This window comes from Chiloscyllium plagiosum, chromosome 1, assembly GCF_004010195.1.
Source record: "Chiloscyllium plagiosum isolate BGI_BamShark_2017 chromosome 1, ASM401019v2, whole genome shotgun sequence".
In the NCBI taxonomy this organism is placed as follows: Eukaryota; Metazoa; Chordata; class Chondrichthyes; order Orectolobiformes; family Hemiscylliidae; genus Chiloscyllium; species Chiloscyllium plagiosum.
In genome coordinates, this window is record NC_057710.1 from 59,239,013 (window position 1) to 59,258,770 (window position 19,758).

The 19,758-nt window shown below is 39.3% G+C and overlaps 1 protein-coding gene across 2 annotated transcripts in view; it reads right to left on the reverse strand.

The window, feature by feature from the left end:
• Positions 1–19,758, reverse strand: part of mtmr12 (myotubularin related protein 12) — an 84,073-nt gene that overhangs the window by 47,528 nt on the left and 16,787 nt on the right. For both annotated transcript variants that reach the window (XM_043687449.1, XM_043687445.1), the window contains exons 2-6: positions 14,228–14,279; positions 12,695–12,834; positions 7,027–7,099; positions 4,894–5,030; positions 804–897 (exon numbers count right to left, since the gene is read on the reverse strand). In XM_043687449.1, the coding sequence (XP_043543384.1) occupies positions 804–897; positions 4,894–5,030; positions 7,027–7,099; positions 12,695–12,834; positions 14,228–14,279 (496 nt within the window). The remainder of the gene's footprint in view (positions 1–803; positions 898–4,893; positions 5,031–7,026; positions 7,100–12,694; positions 12,835–14,227; positions 14,280–19,758) is intronic.

Sequence of the window (19,758 nt, forward strand, 5' to 3'; positions counted from 1 at the left end):
CCTTTACATAACTCAGTTCAAGAGTTAGGAGAATGGCTATTCAAAAAAGAAGAGTTACCTCTATGGAGGATATGAACTTAACCTGAAGTCGCCAAATACAGGTCATAATCATAAAAGTGCCTTAACAGCACATTGTTTAGCACACCAATAAATGTTAAATGTCCCATAAAAATCAACATTGAGACAATGGATTGAGATAGAGACTGAATCAATACATCATTACAGACAACCTTAAGTAGAATTTGAAATCACTGGGCTGGTGCCAGCTCTTTACGGTATCCTTGGATATTGATATTCCTTTTTAAAAAGGTGTCAAATTCATTGTTTAAACAAGGCAAAAATTTGAATAAGTAACAACTGGTGGTAAAACAATTTATATCTTATTAACCCTCTGAATTCTCTAAAAAGGAAAAAAAAAACTTTCCTCATGCCTCATTAACAATCCATTTGTCATCTCTATTGGATTCTTCTTAAAAATAGCCATTTCTAAAAATAATATATTTCAGATGTTAAATGGGTGACTGGGCTATTGTTAACTCTGGTTTCTCTCCACAGATGCAGTGAAAGTTACTGCATTTTTCTAGCAATTTTTGTTTTTGTGTTTCAGATCTTCATTATTTCAGTCTTAATTTTTGGCATCATCTCACCAAATTTTTCCAACCTTAGTAAATGGAGGTGCAATTTTAATAGAACCAGGTTGGTTGCATAGCACACAATGAATGGGTAAGGAAACTGGCTGCAACAATGGCCCAAAACATACAAAAAATAGTTTCAAGGTAATCAGAGGATTTCTACAATATTACCTTTAAGACCACCTGCTGCACCAACATAAGGGAAAGCAAACAAACATTTTAAAGATGTTGGATTCAAACAATGGTGAACTATCCCCTGGATCAGCTGGAGGAAAAAAGAAAGCAGTTATCAATACATGTAGTTAAAATTTGCAAACTATGTTGTTTTGGGAGTTATTGGGACACTGGCTAGGAGTGGGGTTGGGGAGTGTGGAACTGAGGTGTTTGAGAGTGTGAAACAGAATGATTAACTCATCCTTTAATCATTTCAAAATAAGTAAAATGCACATACACAGAAGTTGAACTGACCAAAAAAAAATGTTAAGGCTACATTTTCCAAAAGAAAAAAGTTACATTTTTCACAATAATTAAATGTACACACACCTTTCAGTGGGCACTGCTCCCATTAGCAACCAACCTATTCTCACTTTTCTCCTAGATTGCTCCAAAACAGAGGGAGTGCTTAAAGGTTGCACAAAGACAATGATACCTCGTCACCTCTGTAGGTAAAGTTCTTGTTCTTTGCTTGATATTGCCCCACAGATGAAACTAAGTTTAAAGAAATCACTGAAATGTAAACATACCAAGCTTCTCCATATATCTCCACCTTTGCACTCAACTTCACTACGTAGAATTCTTTTGATACTCCAGTGGATCTTGGACTACATAGCCATAAGTGCTTCAACTCGGGCTAATGTGCAAACTGGCACATTTTGCCAGTAGGCTATGCTCTTTACATATTAGAGTCTAAGGATTAAGTTTCTGATTTGGCAGGTTGGAAGTGGTCAGATGGTAGTATAATGGTAATGTCACTGGAATAGCAATCCAGATCCCCAGGCTAATCTAATGGGGGCACCAGTTAAAGTCTCAATATGCCAGCTGATGGAATTTAAACTCTATTAATAAAATCTTGTATTGAAAGCTAGTTGCATTGTCTCAATAAGCCACCATCAGTGTAAAGGCCAATGTGGCTCACTGATGTCCTTTATGGAAGAACATCTACCACCCTCACGAGGTTTGGCCGATGTACCCACAGCAATGTGGTCAAGATTTAACTGCCCTAGGGCTTTTGCCAGAACCGATTTTCCTGCTATCTCAGATGCTGTCTGACCTGCTGTGCTTTTCCAGCACCACTCTAATCTAGACTCCAGCATCTGCATCCTCACTTTTGCCCTAAGAAATGGCCTAGCACATCACTCAGCACAAGGGTAATTAAGGTTGGACAATAAAACACATTGTCCAGTAACACCCATATCCTATGGAGAGATTAAAATTAAAAATAACTCAGACATACAGTTAAGTGTGTATCTCAACATTGTTTCCAATAGATGGTGGATACAGTGTCTGACCAATTAATGATCAAAAACTACTTGATTAAGAAAAACAATTGGGCTCAAGATTGGAATATTGACTGGATGGGGGAAAAAAAAGAGAGGGGTCTCCACCTTCAGGTGCCCTTTCAGCATTTGCCGACGTAAGCAAAAACAAAACGGTCAGAGATGCCAGACTACCATTGTAGAGCAGTTTTTCTCGTTCTTTCCCCCACACTTCTCTGCAACTGCTCCCTTGGGCATTCTGAGGAACAGCTCTAATCAGCGGGGTCCTAAAGGTGATCCTGCTGAATCCCTGAAGCTGAAAGGTGACCTTATAGGAGGTTTTTAAAATCATGAGGGGCATGGATAGGGTAAATAGACAAGGACTTTTCCCTGGGGTAGAGGAGTCCAGAACTAGAGGGCATAGGTTTAGGGTGAGGGGGGAAAACTTTAAAAAGGAATCTAAGGGGTAACTTATTCTCACAAAGGGTAGTGAGTGTATGGAATGAGCTGCCAGAGGAAGTGGTGGAGGCTGGTACAATTGCAACATTTAAAAGGCATCTAGGTGGATATATGAATAGGAAGGAAGGGTTTGGAGGGATATGGGCCGGGTGCTGGCAGGTGGGAATAGATTAGGTTAGGACATCTGGTCGGCATGGACTGGTTGGACCAAAGAGTCTATTTCCGTGCTGCACATCTCTATGACTACTTTCCAGGTAACTGCTGTTCTCTGGATACCACGAGGTATTTCAAACCAACCTGGTCATCGGCCTCAAAATTCATCTCAACAAGCTACCTGTGACTTGCAGGCAGACAACTAAACCAGCTGCTTGCACAAATATACATGCCAACACGGCAAGTCTAATACCAGTGTCAAATCCTGCACTGAGTGTGATATGGGCCAAGACAAATTATAAAAAGGACAAAAAGAGTACAAACATTTCACAAGTTCATTTATGGACCAATAGAATTCAAAAAAGGTAGTCAAGTAAACATTGATTAGACCATCTTGGAAGTACTCTGCAGAATTCCAGCCTTCACATTACAAAAGGATAGGGCACTGGTAAAGGTGTGAAAAGATTTAGAGGAACCTCAATTATCCAAAGGACACAGGCAGGGAGTATTTCATTCAGTTAATCGAATTCTGGATAATTGAATGCCAGATAACAGTCTTGCTGAGCATCAGGACCTTGCGATCTTGCCAAGTAATCAGATATTCGGATAATTGCCGAATAATCGAGCTTCCTCTGTACATCAATGATACCAGAACTGGAAGAGTAAAACCAGCAACTTGCAGTTGCAAAAACACTTAAAAAGGTCTTAAGGCACTCACAAGTAGGTTAAACAAAATTTGAGGAGATGTAGGATCAAAAAGAAGATTTAAATAGAGATTTAAAATTGGAAGCATTTAGGTTGAAGATCCAAGAGCAGCAAAACAACAGATACTGGAATTAGTTTTGATCTATGTCATAAGTAAAATATATTCAAATATAGCTATCCATCATACTGTGATGCAGGCACATGGAACAATGCTCAACAGATTTGGATTAAAATATTGGTGGTCTGATTACAAAGTTTTCAGATGACAAAAATTGGAAGAGTTGTAGATAATGAGGAAGATTATCAAATGATACAGCAAAATATAGATCAGTTGGAAAGTTGAGCAGAGAAATGGCAAATTGAGTTTATTCCTGAACGTGTGAGATGATGCATTTTAGATTAGATTACCTACAGTGTGGAAACAGGCCCTTTGGCCCAAAAAGTCCACACTGACCCTCCGAAGAGTAACCCACCCAGTCCCATTTCCCTCTGACTAATGCATCGAACTCAACGGGCAATTTAGCATGGCCAATTCACCTAACCGGCACATCTTTGGACTGTAAGTGCAAGAAGAAAGTATACAGTAAATGACAGAACTCTTAGGAACATTGAACTACCGAGAAATCTTGGGGTGTATGTCCATAGCTCCCTCAAAGTGGCAATACAAATTGACAAGATGGTAAAGGTAACATACTGCATCCTTGCCTTAATTGGTTGGGGCATGGAGTATAAAAGCTGGCAGGTTATGTTGCAGCTGTATAAAAACCTTCAGTTAGGCCACATATTGAGTTGTGTGTACAGTTGTGGTCAGCACACTATAGGATGTGGACACTTTGGAGAGGATGCCAAAGAGGTTTACCAGGATGTTGCCACGATTTGAGTATATTAGCTATAAGGGGAAATTGGATACACTTGGATTGTTTTCACGAGAACATCAGAGGCAACCACTCATTGACGGGCAACCTGATAGAAATATATAAAATCACAGGGCATGGATAGTCAGAGTCTTTGCCAATCCCACCCCCCTCCCCTCCAAGGTGGAAATGTCAAATACTACAGGGCATAGTTTAATGTGAGGGATGTGGGGGTTGGAGTTAAAAAAGGAGATGTGTGAGACAAGTTTTCGTTTTAAAACAGAGGGTGCCTGGAACACACTGCCAGAAGAGGTGGTAGAAGCAAATATGATAGCAACCTTTAAGGAGCATTTAGACAGACCTGAACAGATAGGAAGAGAGGGAGATATGAACTATGCGCAGGCAGATGGGAGGAGTTGAGAATGTCTTCATTATTGTAGGCACAGACATGGCAGGCTGAAAGGCTCCTGTGCTATACTGTTCCATGTTCTGCAGCACTGAATCATTTTAAACATAGCTTGAAAGATACACATAAAAGGTAGACAAATTTGTAAAGAAGCTAATTGAATTGTATGAGAGGCAGGAAATTAGATAGTTAGTTTAGCTCTCATTTACCCTTCTAGCATCCTCTTCCTTCGTGTATCTTAACCCAAAGTGAAAGACTCGGAAATCTTTACAATACAGCAGAAGCTTCTCAGGAATTTTGTTCTTTACAGCACCTGGTAGGAGCGGCTTCTTTTTATCATCATACACTACAAAGATAACCACAAAATGTTATGAAATTCTAACACGAAGCAACAAAACGTGAATGCTGATCTTCAGCCATTATTTTTGTAAAACACAGCAGTAAATTACATGCTTCCCATCTCAACATTACCCTTCCAAACAAAGGTTTAGGCATCAATTTGATAACCAGCAAGTCAAAAGAGAGTGTTTTAGAACATTTGGAAAACAGAACAGCAGAGCACAGTACAGGCCCTTTGGCCCTTGATGTTGTGCCAATCCTTCAACATATTCTAATATCAGACTAACTTGCAAACCTTCATATTATCATACACATGCCAATCCAAGAGTCACTTAAATGTCCCTAATGTATCTGACTCGACTACCACTGCTGGCACTAGATTCCACACACCCACCACTGTGTAAAGAGCTTATCACTGATATCTCCCCATAATCTTCCTCCAATTACCTTAAAATTATGCCCCCTCATGATAGACTTTTTCCCATGGTGGAAATGTCTCTGGTTATCCACTCTATCTATGCCTCTCAACATCTTTTACATCTCTATCAAGTCACCTCTCATTCTTCTTCACTCCAATGAGAAAAGCCGTAGCTCTCTCAACCCTTTTTCATAAGACATACCTTCCAGTCCAGGCAGCATCCTGGTAAGTCTGCCCTGCAACCTCCCCAAAGCTTCCACATCCTTCCTATAAGGAGGCAACCAGAACTGAACACTATTTGATTAGAACAATTTAAGTCAGTTTAATAATTTGAAAATTAATAACAAATTTTTTTGAAAATACCCCTTTTATAACATTCCAAATCTTGTCATTTTGAAATTCATTGGCAAATCATTTCACTATGAGCTGAAAACAAAGGTTGACATGCACACAAAGTGAAGAACCCAAGCAAAAGGATCGACATGTCAACAGACAACAAAAAGAGCAAAATGGATTTCCTTCGCTAAAACTGGAGCCATCTAAGAAATAATAATTTTAAGATCCCTGCAAATTAAGTAACATTACAACCAAGCGTCAATTTGACATAATTGGTATCTCTCACTTGACTGTCACTCCAGCACAGTACTGAAAGTTCAAAATTGCAGGAAGTGGCATCCTTCAAATGAGGCATTAACTGGAGGTTCCATTTGCCTGTTCAGACACTATTCAAACTTCGAGAAGTCCAAACAGAACATCTTTCCTTGACCAAAACAACTTTTTTTTTTAAAAAAAGGAGGTGGGATCAGATCATTTATTTCGCATGCTTTTTTGAACAATCCTGCTGCGTAAAATTGGTTGTGTTATTGTAAACGAAATTCAAAATAACATAACAAATTCTGGAAATACAGAAAAATTACTAAAACTTCATGACTGAGTTGTATGTTGCATCTCAAATAGCTACTGTAATTACTAACAATTATTCTCCAGTACTCCACTTAATATATTTTACAAAGTGAAATTTGACATCCGAACATTGCAACTAGCTAGATAGCTTGACCTATTGTCAAGGTGCACATAAGTGACAATTCTTTTTTAAAAACAAAAACATGCCTACTTAAATAGGAACCACCGGCCACTGGTTTTTAAAACATTATTATTGAATTGCTGGCTCCAAATCAATTACCACAGACTTTGCTATTAAAACATTCCCACTACCCTCAATCCCTGCAGGCATTTATTCCTTGCAGCCACCATACAGAGCCTTCAGCAAAATGACTTCTGTACATGTAGAAACTTAAGCAGGGATTAACTGCAGGCAGGTGAATGATAAGCTTAAGATTTGGTGATCTAATGAAATGAAGGAATAGTTTGTGAGGGCTGAATGGCCTACTCCGGTTCTCTAGTTCCAACAGAATTGGTTTCAGACTAGGCCAACTCAGCTCCTTCAGCCAAATTTCCCTTTCGGTTAGGTCAATCCTCAGACAACACTGCTATAGTTACAATCTATATTCTTTGCAAGGTTGGTATGTGCACAAATAGCAACAAAACTAGAATTGATGAAAAACTCCATGCATTGTCATATTACCTCCAAAGATCTGGTCCACACAATGCAACGAGATATCATTTTCACCCATCAGTTTATTCCTATATGATTGTTCCTGGAACACAAAACAAAAACAAAATCCAAAATAAACATTCAAAGAGAACTGATCATATTTAAAATCATGCCTAGATTTTTTTTAAAGCAATCTAAAGTGGAGATCTAGATGGCATTTGGATGGGTATATGAATAGGAAGGGTTTGGAGGGATATGGGCGCTTGCAGGTGGGACGAGATTGGGTTGGGATATCTGGTTGGCATGGACAGGTTGGACCGAAGGGTCTGTTTCCATGCTGTACATCGGAGACTGGGTAAATTTTACAAGAAACAAATTACAGTCTAAGATCTGGAAAGTAGCTTGATTTTTATTCATGTGATGATAATGCCAGAATTATTTGCCTTTGCTTAATTCCCCTTGAGAAGGTGCTGGTGAGCCATCTTTGTGAACTGCTATAGTCCATCTGGTTTAGGAACACCAGACAGATTAGACAGCAAGTTCCAGGATTTTAACACTGCAACAACAAAAATATAGTTCGAAAGCAAGATGGTGTAGGATTTGGAGGAAAACGTGCAAATGAAGTTCCTATACACTTGCTGCCTATACATTCTTATATATTCTTCTACGAGTAGACAATTGTGAATTTGGTAGGTGTTGAAGAATTAGCATTGCCCATTTTCAATTTGATACCACAACAGTTCCCAATGCTTGAACAAATAAACTGAAACATCTATTATCTATTAGCACATCTGAAAAATGACATTAGTCATGCTGTTGCATTTTAAATTTACCTATTATTCTCAATTTGAAGTGTTTGTACAAGATCCAAGTTGTTCACTCTTCATTCTTCCCTGTCCAAGGTCTTCCAATATTCTAATTTTTGTTAATTTTAATTAAAAAATTGACACTAGGAATTATCCTTCCAAGAATGGGTACTATACCTTAATAGCATCCATCAAGAACAATTTAAACAGCTTTCTACCAAAAATTTCAAATAGTTTCTTATTTTATCTTAAATATCTTATCTTAAATAATTTATCTAATAAAATCATCAAATACTTCCTTACCTGTGTAAGGTGTTTAAACAGCAAAATAAGCTTGGAGAACAATGTCAAACAATGCACTCATTAATTCAAGTTACACCTGTTGCTGATATTCAAACCTACAATTTCTGTGTTCCAGCCATCTGCTGTCAGTTGCCAAATTAATTCTGGCCTGAATCCTTCAATTTCCAGGAACCAGAAGTGGAAACATTGCAGACCAATTAAGTTATCTGCAGTAAACACATTTTCAGCAAAGGAACCCATTCAGTTAACTGTGCCTGTGCCAGCTGAAAAAGAGCAATTCTGTCTGATCCCACTTTCCAACTTTTGGTCCATTGTGATAAAAGGTTACAGAATTTAAAATAGAAGTTCATGAGACTTCTGCTTTACAGTTCTTTCTGCAGTTTCAAATCCTCACCACCCTCAGAACAATGACACCACCCTGCCAATCTTCGTCTTGCCGCCAAATTGTTGAAATCTATTAACCCCTTCCCCCACCCCCAATGTTATCCAACTCTCAGCCTCATTTCCAAACAGAACAACTCCATTCTATTTAGTTATAAAATTCTTTCATCATAGCAACATTCATAACATCTACATAAATTTTCCTCTGTACTATTTTATTAAATATTTCTCGTAAGATGTTTCTTCAAACAAGAATCATGGTATGGTTTAACTAGCATTTAGCAGCACTAGCATAGTCTGTTTATAAACCAGGCTTCAGCCATGAAAATATCCCATATGCCTTAATCAAATTACATGACCTTGGGCGGTACAGTGGCAGTGGTTAGCACTGCTGCCTCACAGCGCCAGAGACCCAGGTTCAATTCCCACCTCAGGCGACTGACTGTGGAATTTGCACGTTCTCCCCGTGTCTGCGTGGGTTTCCTCCGGGTGCTCCCACAGTCCAAAGATGTGCAGGTCAGGTGAATTGGCCATGCTAAATTGCCCGTAGTGTTAGGTAAGGGATAAACGTAGGGGCATGGGTGGGTTGCGCTTCGGTGGGGCAGTGTGGACTTGTTGGGCCGAAGGGCCTGTTTCCACACTAAGTAATCTAATCTAAATGTCAATTCTTTACAAGGGTCTAGAAGGTCCCCAAACAATTATCGTATTGCAAGTCTAAATAGACAATAACTAAAACAAAGAACTGTGAGTGCTAGAAATCTGAAAGAAGAAATTACACAAAAAGTACTGGGTTCTTGTGGCAAATGAATAGCAATAATTGTGCATTGGCAATGGTACCTGTGTGAGGCATTCATAAAGTGCTTTGAATAATTTCTTAGAGCTACAAGTTCTGAAAAGTTATACTAAACTGAAAACCGCAACTGTGACAGGATTAATGATCTCAGAGTAGGGGCACCCCTAGATAGCATCAACTACAATATAATTTAACTTTACATCCATCTTGAAAGGAAGAAGGGTGGTGTAAGGCTAGTATTTTCAAAATAAGGACAACTACGTGGGCCTAAAAGCAGAACTGGCTAAAGTGCTAAGTGAGGAAACAAATCAAGCAGTGATAGACATTGAAAGGGAATACTTCAGAATACTCAAAGTAAGTTATCACTACTGAAAGAAAATTTCCAAGGTGGCACAGACAAAGGAAGAGGGCAGCTCCCACTCCTTCAAGGTAAGCGGTAAAGAAAGTTAAGGAAACCACAGCCTGAGAAGTTGAAAGAGGCATTTCAGGTTTTTACATTAATACCCGCCATATCTCTAAATAAAGTTGAATCCACAATATCACAGGTAAGAGCCATTCTTATGAGATCATATCAAATTAACGCAACAGTTAAAAACTGCAGATGCATTTTATTTGAATTCTAAGAATTGCTAAAACACCACTTGCTGTCATAACAAAATATGTCTTACAGAGGATTCATTTGATGCTTTGCATGAAAGCTTTTTGCACCACCTAGAGAGTCATTTATAAAATTAATAGCAATAACAGAATGACTAAAAATTAATCTGGAGAAAAAAAGTTAAATGAGAGGAAGCTAGCTATAAATGTTAAAAACAGACATCAAGAGTTTCTATAGGTGTTTAAAAAGAAATATAAAGAGCATTGGCTCTCTACAGAATATAAATGGAGAGAGTTTATAGTAGATCAAAGGGAAATGGTAGTTGAAAGGAACAAATTTTATGCTTTGTCTTACAATAGGTTTAAATCAGGAAATAAAAAGGAGACAAACATGGTAAAATTACAATCTCTAGGGCAGCATCACGAAGCAAGCTATTAGGAGCTGCTGGCTGACATGTTCCGAGCGTCTGATGGACTTCATCTTTGGGTCTTAAAAGAAGTGACAAATGAAGTGGTAAAGGTGTTGGTATGAATTTTCAAAAATTCATCTGCAAAGATTTAATTGGACAGGAAAGCTCATTGATTTAAGAACCAGAAGTTGCAGCATTTTGGGGGGGGGGGGGGGGGGGGGGGGGGGGGGGGGGGGGGGGGAAATGAGGCAACTAGGTAACAACAAGCCAGTCAGCTTGAATTTTCTCATGGGGAAGAGGTTTGTTTCAATCATGAAGCAGGTTACAGCTGAACACTTAAAACTGAAGTACCACACATAGCTGAAGACAAAACAAATCTTGAACTCAAACAAGCCTCGCGATAGAAACAAGAGCACAGAGACCCACAGACTGCTGATATGAAACGACTCTGTGGCCAAACAATGTTTACTTTAAACAAACTGATTAGCCTACACACCATTTGCTTCTAGATAATGATTTTAAATGCTTGCTTAAATCATGTCACTGAATTTGTAGTACTATGTGCAGCAGTAGACCATTCAGCATTTGAGCCTGCTCTAACATTTAATATGCTCATTGCTGATCATCCAACCATTCCCACTTTCTCCCCAAACTTTGATCCCTTCATCCCCAGGAACCAACCATTTTCTGTGGCACAGAATTCCAGAGGTTCATCACCTTTTGGGTGAAGAAATTTCTCATGTCAGTCCTAAAATGCCCTTGTATCATTAAATTGTGACCTCTCGTTCTGAACTTTCCAGTCATTGGGAACATCCTTCCTGCTCTTATCCAGTCCCGTTAGACTTTTATAGATTTCTATGAGATCACCTCTCATTCTTCTTAACTCCGGTGAATACCATCCTAACTGATCCAGTCTCTTTTTAGGCGTCAGACCAGCAATCCCAAGAATCAATCATCTGGTCTGGTAAATCTTTGCAGTACTCCATCCATAACCAGAACATCCTTCTTCAGCAAAAGGAGGTCAGACCTGCACACAATACTACAGGTGCGGTCTCAGCAAGGCCTTTTACAGTTGCAGCAAAAGATCTCTGCTTCTGTAATTAACTTCTGTCCTTTGAATGCCTACATATCATTTGCCTCTTCACCACCTGCTGTACCTGCATGTTTACTTTCAGCCACTGGTGCACAAGGATACCTCCCCTTTTCTGAATAGCAATAGAATGGGAAAACAATCTGTCTTACTGTTTTTTGCCACCAAAGTGAATAATTTCACATTTATCTACATTATACTTCAGCTGCCATGCATTTGCCCTCTTACTCAGCTTGGCCAAATCACAATGAAGCATATCTACATCCTCTTCACAGAGATGATACTAAGGGTGAACTAAGTAGAGATATTAACTGGGGGAATTAAATATCAAATAATTGGAGTAAAAGGAGTGGATTTGTCAAGCAGGATTTCCCTTTCATAAATTCATGCTGACTCTGTCCAATCCTGTCACTGGCTTACCAAGTCGTCTGCTATTAAATATTTTACAGTAGCCTCTCATTTTCCACATGACTTACATCAGGTTAACCAACCTATAATTCTTTTTTCTCTCTTTACCTTCACTTTTAAATAGAAGCAAAGTGATGGAGAAACTTAGCAGGTCTGGCAGCATGTGTGCAAGAAATAGAGTTAATATTTTGAGACTAGCATCATTCTTAGAACCTTTCCCCACCCAAAATAGTGGGGTTATATTAGTTACTCTCCAAATCAACAGGAAGTCTTCCAGAATCTTGAAAGCTGACCACCAACATATCTATTACTTAGAGGGTCCTTCAGTACTGAAGCATAGATTGCCTGGTCTGGGGATTCATCAACCTTTAGTCCCATCAGTTTCCTCAACACCATTTCCCTATTAACATTGATATTCCTCAATTCCTCCCTTTCACTAGACTAAGCATTCCCCAATATTTCTGGGACATTTTTGTACCCTCCTTTGTGAAGCAATGTAACTTCCCCTGTTTCTAACATACTAGTTATCAGATATGACCTTTCCTTTGCAGAATCAGAAATGAACAGCAAAGAATGAAGCCACTATGCCACACTACAATGCCACCCAAGTCCCTTTCCATATACTTTACCTTGGTCAATCCATGACAACACAGATCTTGGTTACAATGGTAACTTTCCAAATGAAGATTAATACTACCCCTCCAAAATGTTTTCTCCAAATCATTTGCTGACTAGGTTTTAATACTAACTATAGCCCTTTTGCACATTGTAATTTTGGCTCTACTTTTGATTTTCCCAGTCACACAAGTACTGCCCAGAAGCAGAGAATTTATGAGCCCTTCAAATTTCGAACACTGGCACCAGCACCACTCAAATAAAATACCATCCAGCGTTCTGAAATTACACTTACCATCTCATCCAACAACTGCTCAGCACTTAAAAAAGAAATCTTGAAGTTGGTACAGACGAGCTTTCCATAAAAGCCTCTTTGTAAGGAATCTTCTCGACTGAATTTCACTACCGTGTTTGCCTCGCAGATTACAATTTCTCCTGTCATACAGGAAAGGGAAATGAAGAGCAGAGAGGGGAGAAAAAGGGAGAACTGATCAAATAGAGTATTCATAACAGGCATTTGAAACATGAATGCAGGTTTGGCCCTCCACCACATCTCTCAACCTTCGTTCAACTACAGTCCCTCATCCAATCTAAAATTCCCTCAGCACTCTGTTAAGGTCTTGGAATCTTTCTGAAAGAGGGGGCCTAGAACCAGACAGACATACTCAAGCCAATACCCAACTAGTCCACGACTGTTTATACTTCACTTGAGCCTCTACCCATTTTTCTTCTTCAACCCTACAATCGTAACCTTATGTTCCCTCACGTGAAGGAAGACTTTCCTCTCAAAGTCCATCCTTCGTACTCATGTCAATCAATCCTTGCAGAAGAAAATTCCATACTCTCACCAGTGGTCAGGTACAAAAAGTCCTTCAGAGTTCTTGAATCCTAAATTGAATGCCAGATTGTGTATGGCAACTTTTGTGGAATTCCTCATGTAGCAAATTCCCAGGAAATTTCCCAAAATAAAGTGAAGATTCTGCTGGGTAATTCCTCATCAGGACCCTCCTCACCAATGAAAGTATCCATTCAGAAAAAACATAATTCAAAGGGTTCCATTGCAGTCAAGTAAATAGTTACTAGGGGAAAATACCCAGTCCATCTCCCAAGTAACTGCTCAAATTAATCCCATAACATCTTTAGTTCAGCAGCTCCTGTTAACGGTCTGAATGTTTCCCTCTTCAGGAGGCTGCCAGACCGGAGTACTCCAGCACTTTTTCCTCCGCCTGACTTTGACTCATTGGCCCAAGGATGACCTTTCACATTAAGTGTCCAGAAATTGGGTATCAGTAATATTATTGTGGTTCCTGCTTTTGATGTCCTTATTAGATGCAAACAAAAAGCTTGCAAAATATTTAGTCACATCAGCTGCAGCTGGAAAATATAATTTGTCTAGTTTAAAAAGGTGTTAACAAAATAACACATTTTGCTTTTGCTAAACCAAAGTTAGCTTCAATTGTTCATTAATAGATTGCTGCAGTCAAGTGAAGAATTCAGCACAGGAGTGTTTGTTTGAGCAAACCTGCGGCATGATCATTTAAGTTCTTAAAAAAAATTGTTTGCCACTAGGGTGCAGTAAACACTAATGATAAATATTAAAAATCAAATGTAAATTCACTTTCAGTGGATCAAGGATAAGAGCTCATGGCAGGTAGAACAAAGTAAGCCGATGTTCATAAATGACAGCAGGCTCAGTGGCCTAATCATGAAGCGTATCTTCCAAAAACAACCAACAGTGAAAACCCTTGACTAATCTTCTGTCCAACACTTGAAAAGGAAACGAGGCTTTTAATGCACAAATCTTTTAAAAGAAAAAGGTTTAAGTTACCTGGTAGTAACTGTGGCTTCAGCTCATCGTTAACATTTTCTTTTTTAATTTCCTGGAATAAAAAGAGACTTACAATCATGGATTCAGCTAAAACATCTTAAAGAACATAATGATCTAGAGTGAAAGGAAAATTAGATCTAGGTGAAGTCAGAGTCACACGGTACAGAAATAGACCCTTCAATCCAACTCTTACATGCTAACCAGATATCCCAATCTGACCTAGTCCCATTTGCCAGCATTTCGCCCATATCCCTCCAAACCCTTCCTATTCACATATCCATCCAGATGACTTTTAAAATGTTGTAATTGTACCAGCCTCCACTTCCTCTGGCAGCTCATTCCATACATGCACCACCCTCTGCGTGAAGAAGTTGCCTCTTGGGTCCCTTTTAAATCTTTCCCTTCTCACCTTAAAACTACACCCTCTAGTTTTGGACTCCACCATTCTAGGAAAAAGACCTAAACTGCAGTGAATATAATCCTAACCATCCCAATCTCTCTTCATAGGTCAGTCCTTTCATCCCAGGAAACAGTCTTGACAACCTTTGTTGCATTTCTTCTGTAACCAGATCATCCTTCCTCTGATAAGGTGACCAAAACTGCACACAATCCTCCAGGGGTGGTCTCACCAAGGCTCTGTACAATCACAGCATGACATCCTTGTTTCTGTCCTCGAATCCTCATTCTCCTCCTCTTACACTCTCCCTGTCTTCCTGAATAGTTTTCATCTCCTCCGTTTAGTTACTGATGCTACCTGACCAGTTGGAAAATTTCTTTTATTCTCATCGCATCACCTCACAGTGATACCGAATTACACGGAATGTGTATGTCAAACGGTGCATTTTCCAAAATTACTTAAACTATTTTGCAAAAGCAAAAGGAACAGTCTCAAATATACCCAGATTGAAAGCTGATGAGTTTCTCTCAAAACATGGATGATTGAATTCTTTCTGCAAGAGATAAAAGGCAAAAAACAATTTCTAGTCTTTGAATATTACCTGTTCTGTGGTATCGTGGCAGGTGGACTATTTAAAAAAAAACAGAAATTGGAGAACCTCCTGGGATAACGGAAATGAGAACAGCATGAGGTGAGGAAAGGTGAGAATCTAATTTAAAAGTTCAGTAGTTTATATAGAGAATAATTGTTACCCGATCATGACTCCAGACTAGAATCTAATAGAAGGGTTTATAGATATAGAATAAACATCTAGAATATAAACATAATTCAGATTATAGATGCAATAATGTGTTCAATCAAATTACAAGTCTACAGTGTGAACAATAATATGGTAAATATTGCAAATTACAAACTTAATGTTTGGGAGAGCATCATGCTGTTCCCAATGTCAATATCAATAACCATTCTTGGTCAACCTTTATCGGAAGTACAAATGGACATTTTCCCAAATACGGAAGAGGAATGTCAGAGAAAAGAATATAACTTTGTTTCCAAAATGTCTGACAAATTTTCCCAAAGATATAGATTTCTTTCTACAGGATGACCTTGATGACACTGAAACGAAATGTGTATTAAGAATGGGTTAACCTAAATAAGATGCAAGAACAAAAAAAGGCCAGCCTATCCAGTCTGTTCCAGCAGTCGGAGATCGTGACGGATCGGGTAATCTTCAACTCCCCTTTCCAGCCTTGTCCCCATAATCCTTAATTAAAAAAATGATCAAAATTTGTTCACCTTAAAATATTTCTAATGACCCAGCCTCTTTAGTCAAGAATTCCACAGTTCTATTACCCTCAGAAGAAATGCCTCCTCATCACTATCTTAAATGTAAGAACTCTTATTTGAGATTAAGCCCAATGGATGTTGCTGCCCCTCGTGGAGATGCAGCCTTTCCATGCCTACCTCGTCAAGGCCCATCAAGTCAGATAGTCTGAGTACAGGCCCAACTTACTCCATCTCTTCATAAAAAACTTTTTCACATTTAATCAACCGAGCTAAGGTTTTCTGGACTGCCTTCAATGCCAATCTCCCCTGCTGAACACACTGATTTTTTTGCAATCTTCGCATTAGTTTAAACAAACCTGTACTAGAAGCTAGTCCCACTCAAAATACAGCATGCCAATCACCACTGGAATTTCTGTTAATTTTGCTCAGGATTAGCCATGCTTAGTTTTTGCAATAATTTCATTTTCAGCTGTATTTATCAAACTACATCAAGTCCCACATGGCGAGGGTCCTACTGTTTCCTTTGGTTGATGATTGTGTAGTGCTGTCAAACCAAATCATTTTGAACAAAAAGTGAGTGATAACCATCAGCTTTAAGTCAAGGGAAATTCACAATCATAGTTTCAAACCAAACTTTTCCCGGTATACTCAAATAACTTCAATGTCAGCAGCACTGGTGTTTATATTACAGAAGACTTGTGTATAGCTCAAACCACCAGCACATTAAAAAATACTTTACTTCATAAAACAAGTCATATTTGTGTGTCAACATTTAACATTAAAACAGTTCACGCTTTCATTAAATAAATTGTGCAAACATTCCTACTGAATTGCTACTGCACACTATGGCCATTGTATTGCAGTGAAACATGAATTTTAGTTTCTTCAATTCTGCCTTCGAGTTATCAAAACTTGAACAGCTTGAATGCCTCCAACATATCTAGCCAGCTTCAGGTACAGGATGACAGTTGCTTAACCATTAATTATACTACAGGATAAGGATTCTGTGTGACCATGAGTTCAAATCTCAGCATGAGTTGTTGTGAAATTGATCACTTGGCAGACAGTTTCAACACGGTTTCAAACAAGTCAACCTTGTTCATAAATGTTCTTCCAGGGAAAGCCTGTCACTAATTTGGTTTACATTTGGGTTCAAAGTAGTTCACTCACCAAAAGTATCTCATGTCCACAATAAGAGCCCTGTTCTCTGCAAACAAAGAACGTGACTATGCAGTACAACTTTGCAACTAAGACAAAGCTCGGGACAGTGCCATTCCCTGGTGCATTCTCAATGGCAATGCCTTAACTAGAGTAGAGATTTGTCAGGTTTGAAAATTAAACAAAAGCTTGGCAGTTAAAAGTACTCTCTGGTGCATTATCCATGCCAAAATCGGTCATAGAGTTCACTTGATCAGCACTAAGCACCCTCTGCATGCAACCTAAACCATTGATTCCTTTGAGATTTTGTACTCTTGCTATTCCGTTCTGAGGAATCCAAGGCCAAAAGCTTTGACAGCATCTTTCAGCATATTTTCTAATAAAAGAGGTTACTTACTTCCTAATAAAATTCCCATCGACAAAAATACAAGTCATCTAACCAGTGGATTCAGTCTACACAAATGAGAGAAGCAGTTGTGCCAAATTACATCATTGCTGCAACCATTTTGGGCTGTGGGAGAACTACTACTTTTTGGGATCTTTGCCAATTATTCACTTCTCTTTTTAGAGTAATAAAAACTGGAAATGCTGGTCATGTAAAGGAAGGAAGTTTTAAAAATTGCAAGAAAACCAAAAAGATTTAAAAATGCACTCACTGATCTAAGTGAACGTAGTAATCATGAGTCTCATGGTGAACAATGAGTTCACCAAAACAGAGGGGAGAAAAATATGGTCAGAGAGAACTCTCTCTTCCTCATCAAGTAATGTTGCAGGACTTTAAATATTGGGTTGGGAAACCACCAAACTGTTTTATGGCAAAAGATACAAAGGGACCATAAAGACTTCCTAAAAAAAATGCATAACAGGTTTGGTCTCAGAATGCACTGAATGTGATGAAAGCTGACAATTAGACTATCAAGGTTTTTTTTAAAATAAAGAAAAGGCACTGGAGAATTATCTGAAGAAAAATTAACAGCACTACAGAAAAGAGTAAATCCAGCTGACTCTGCCATGAAAAGAGCCAGCAAGGATATCAGTCAACTGGTATCCTTCTGTGCAGTAACAATACTTGACATTAATACATTTAGACAGAAATACACAAGAAATATGACAGTTCCATAAATACACTCCCTCGATGCTGGACGAGAGAGTCACCTCGTTTCAGGAGATCAAATTAAAAATTAGGATTTGAAGGATGCTGCAAACTGAGCAGAAGGAAATCACCTATTCCTATTACTTAATTCCATACAATTCCTTTAGCAGTCTCATCAAGATTTGAGTAATTAAAAGCATTTCCAAAGTAGTCACTAATTAAACTGAAATTAAGCAGTCTTGAAAAGTTAATGGAAAGGTTATTCAGAGATTAATTAGAAGGAGTAGACCCCGTCTGAATATGGAAAACAAAACACTGGTATTATTTACAAAATATTCACATGTTCTTGCCTTCCAGCCAATTTTCCAAAACAAAACTAAATGAAATTGTTTGTAGTGAGCTAAGTGTGAAGAGGCTTCAAGGGAATATGGGCTGGCTGAGCAAGTGAGCAAGAACATGGGAGCTGGAAAATAACACAAAATCTGAAGTTATACACATTGGTAGGAAGAATGGAGGCGGAGTGTATTTTTGTTTTAAAAAGGAACATCAAAATCTTCCCAACCTCTCAAAAGGGACACTGCTGTTCCTTGAGCATAAATCACTGACAACTAATGTGGCGTAGGAAGGCAAAGACAATATTGGCCTTTATTGTAAGAGAATTAGAATACAGGAGTAAAGAGGTCTTGTTTTGATTGTAAAGAACTTTGAGACTGTTTCGTCACCTTGTCCAAGGCAGACTATACTTACCCAACCTGTAAACTGCTGAAGCCAGGTGCTAACTCAGACCACTCCTCCTAATGCCCCCTCAACCACAACCTCACCTCCCATCATCAAACCATCATCTCCCAGACCATCCACGACCTCATCGCCTCTGGGGGGCTCCCATGCAGAGCCTCCAACCTCATCGTCCATGAACCACAGTGCCCAATTCTACCTCCTACCAAACATCCACAAACCTGACTTCCCGTCGACCCATTGTCTCAGCCTGCTCCTGTCCCACTGAACTCATCTCTGCATAACTTGATACTGTCCTGTCCCCCTTAGTCCAGGAACTCGCCACCTACGTTCAGGACACCACCCACATCCTCCAACTCCAAGACTTGCATTCCCCTGGCCCTCTATGCCTTATCTTCACCATGGACATCCACATCTATCCGCCTACGATGAAGGCCTCCCAGCTTTCAGTTTCTTCCTCTCACACCGTCCCAAACAGTACCGTTCAACTCTCACCCTCGTCCACCTGGCTGAACTGGTGCTCACCTTTTACAGCTTCTCCTTCCAATCCCCCCACTTCCTCCCAACCAAAGGGGTATCCGTGGGTACTCGCACGGGCCCCAGCTACACCTGCCTCTTTTTCAGATACATGGAACAGTTCATCTTCCGCAGCTACACCAGCACCATTCCCCACCTTTTCCTCCACTACATCAACGACTATATCAGCGCTACCTCGTGCTCCTACGAGGAGGGTGAACAGTTCAACTTCACCAACACCGTTCAGCCGGACCTCAAATTCACCTGAACCATCTTGGACACCTCCCTCCCCTTCCTGGACCTCTCCAACTCTATCCCCAACAACTGACTAACCACAGACATCTA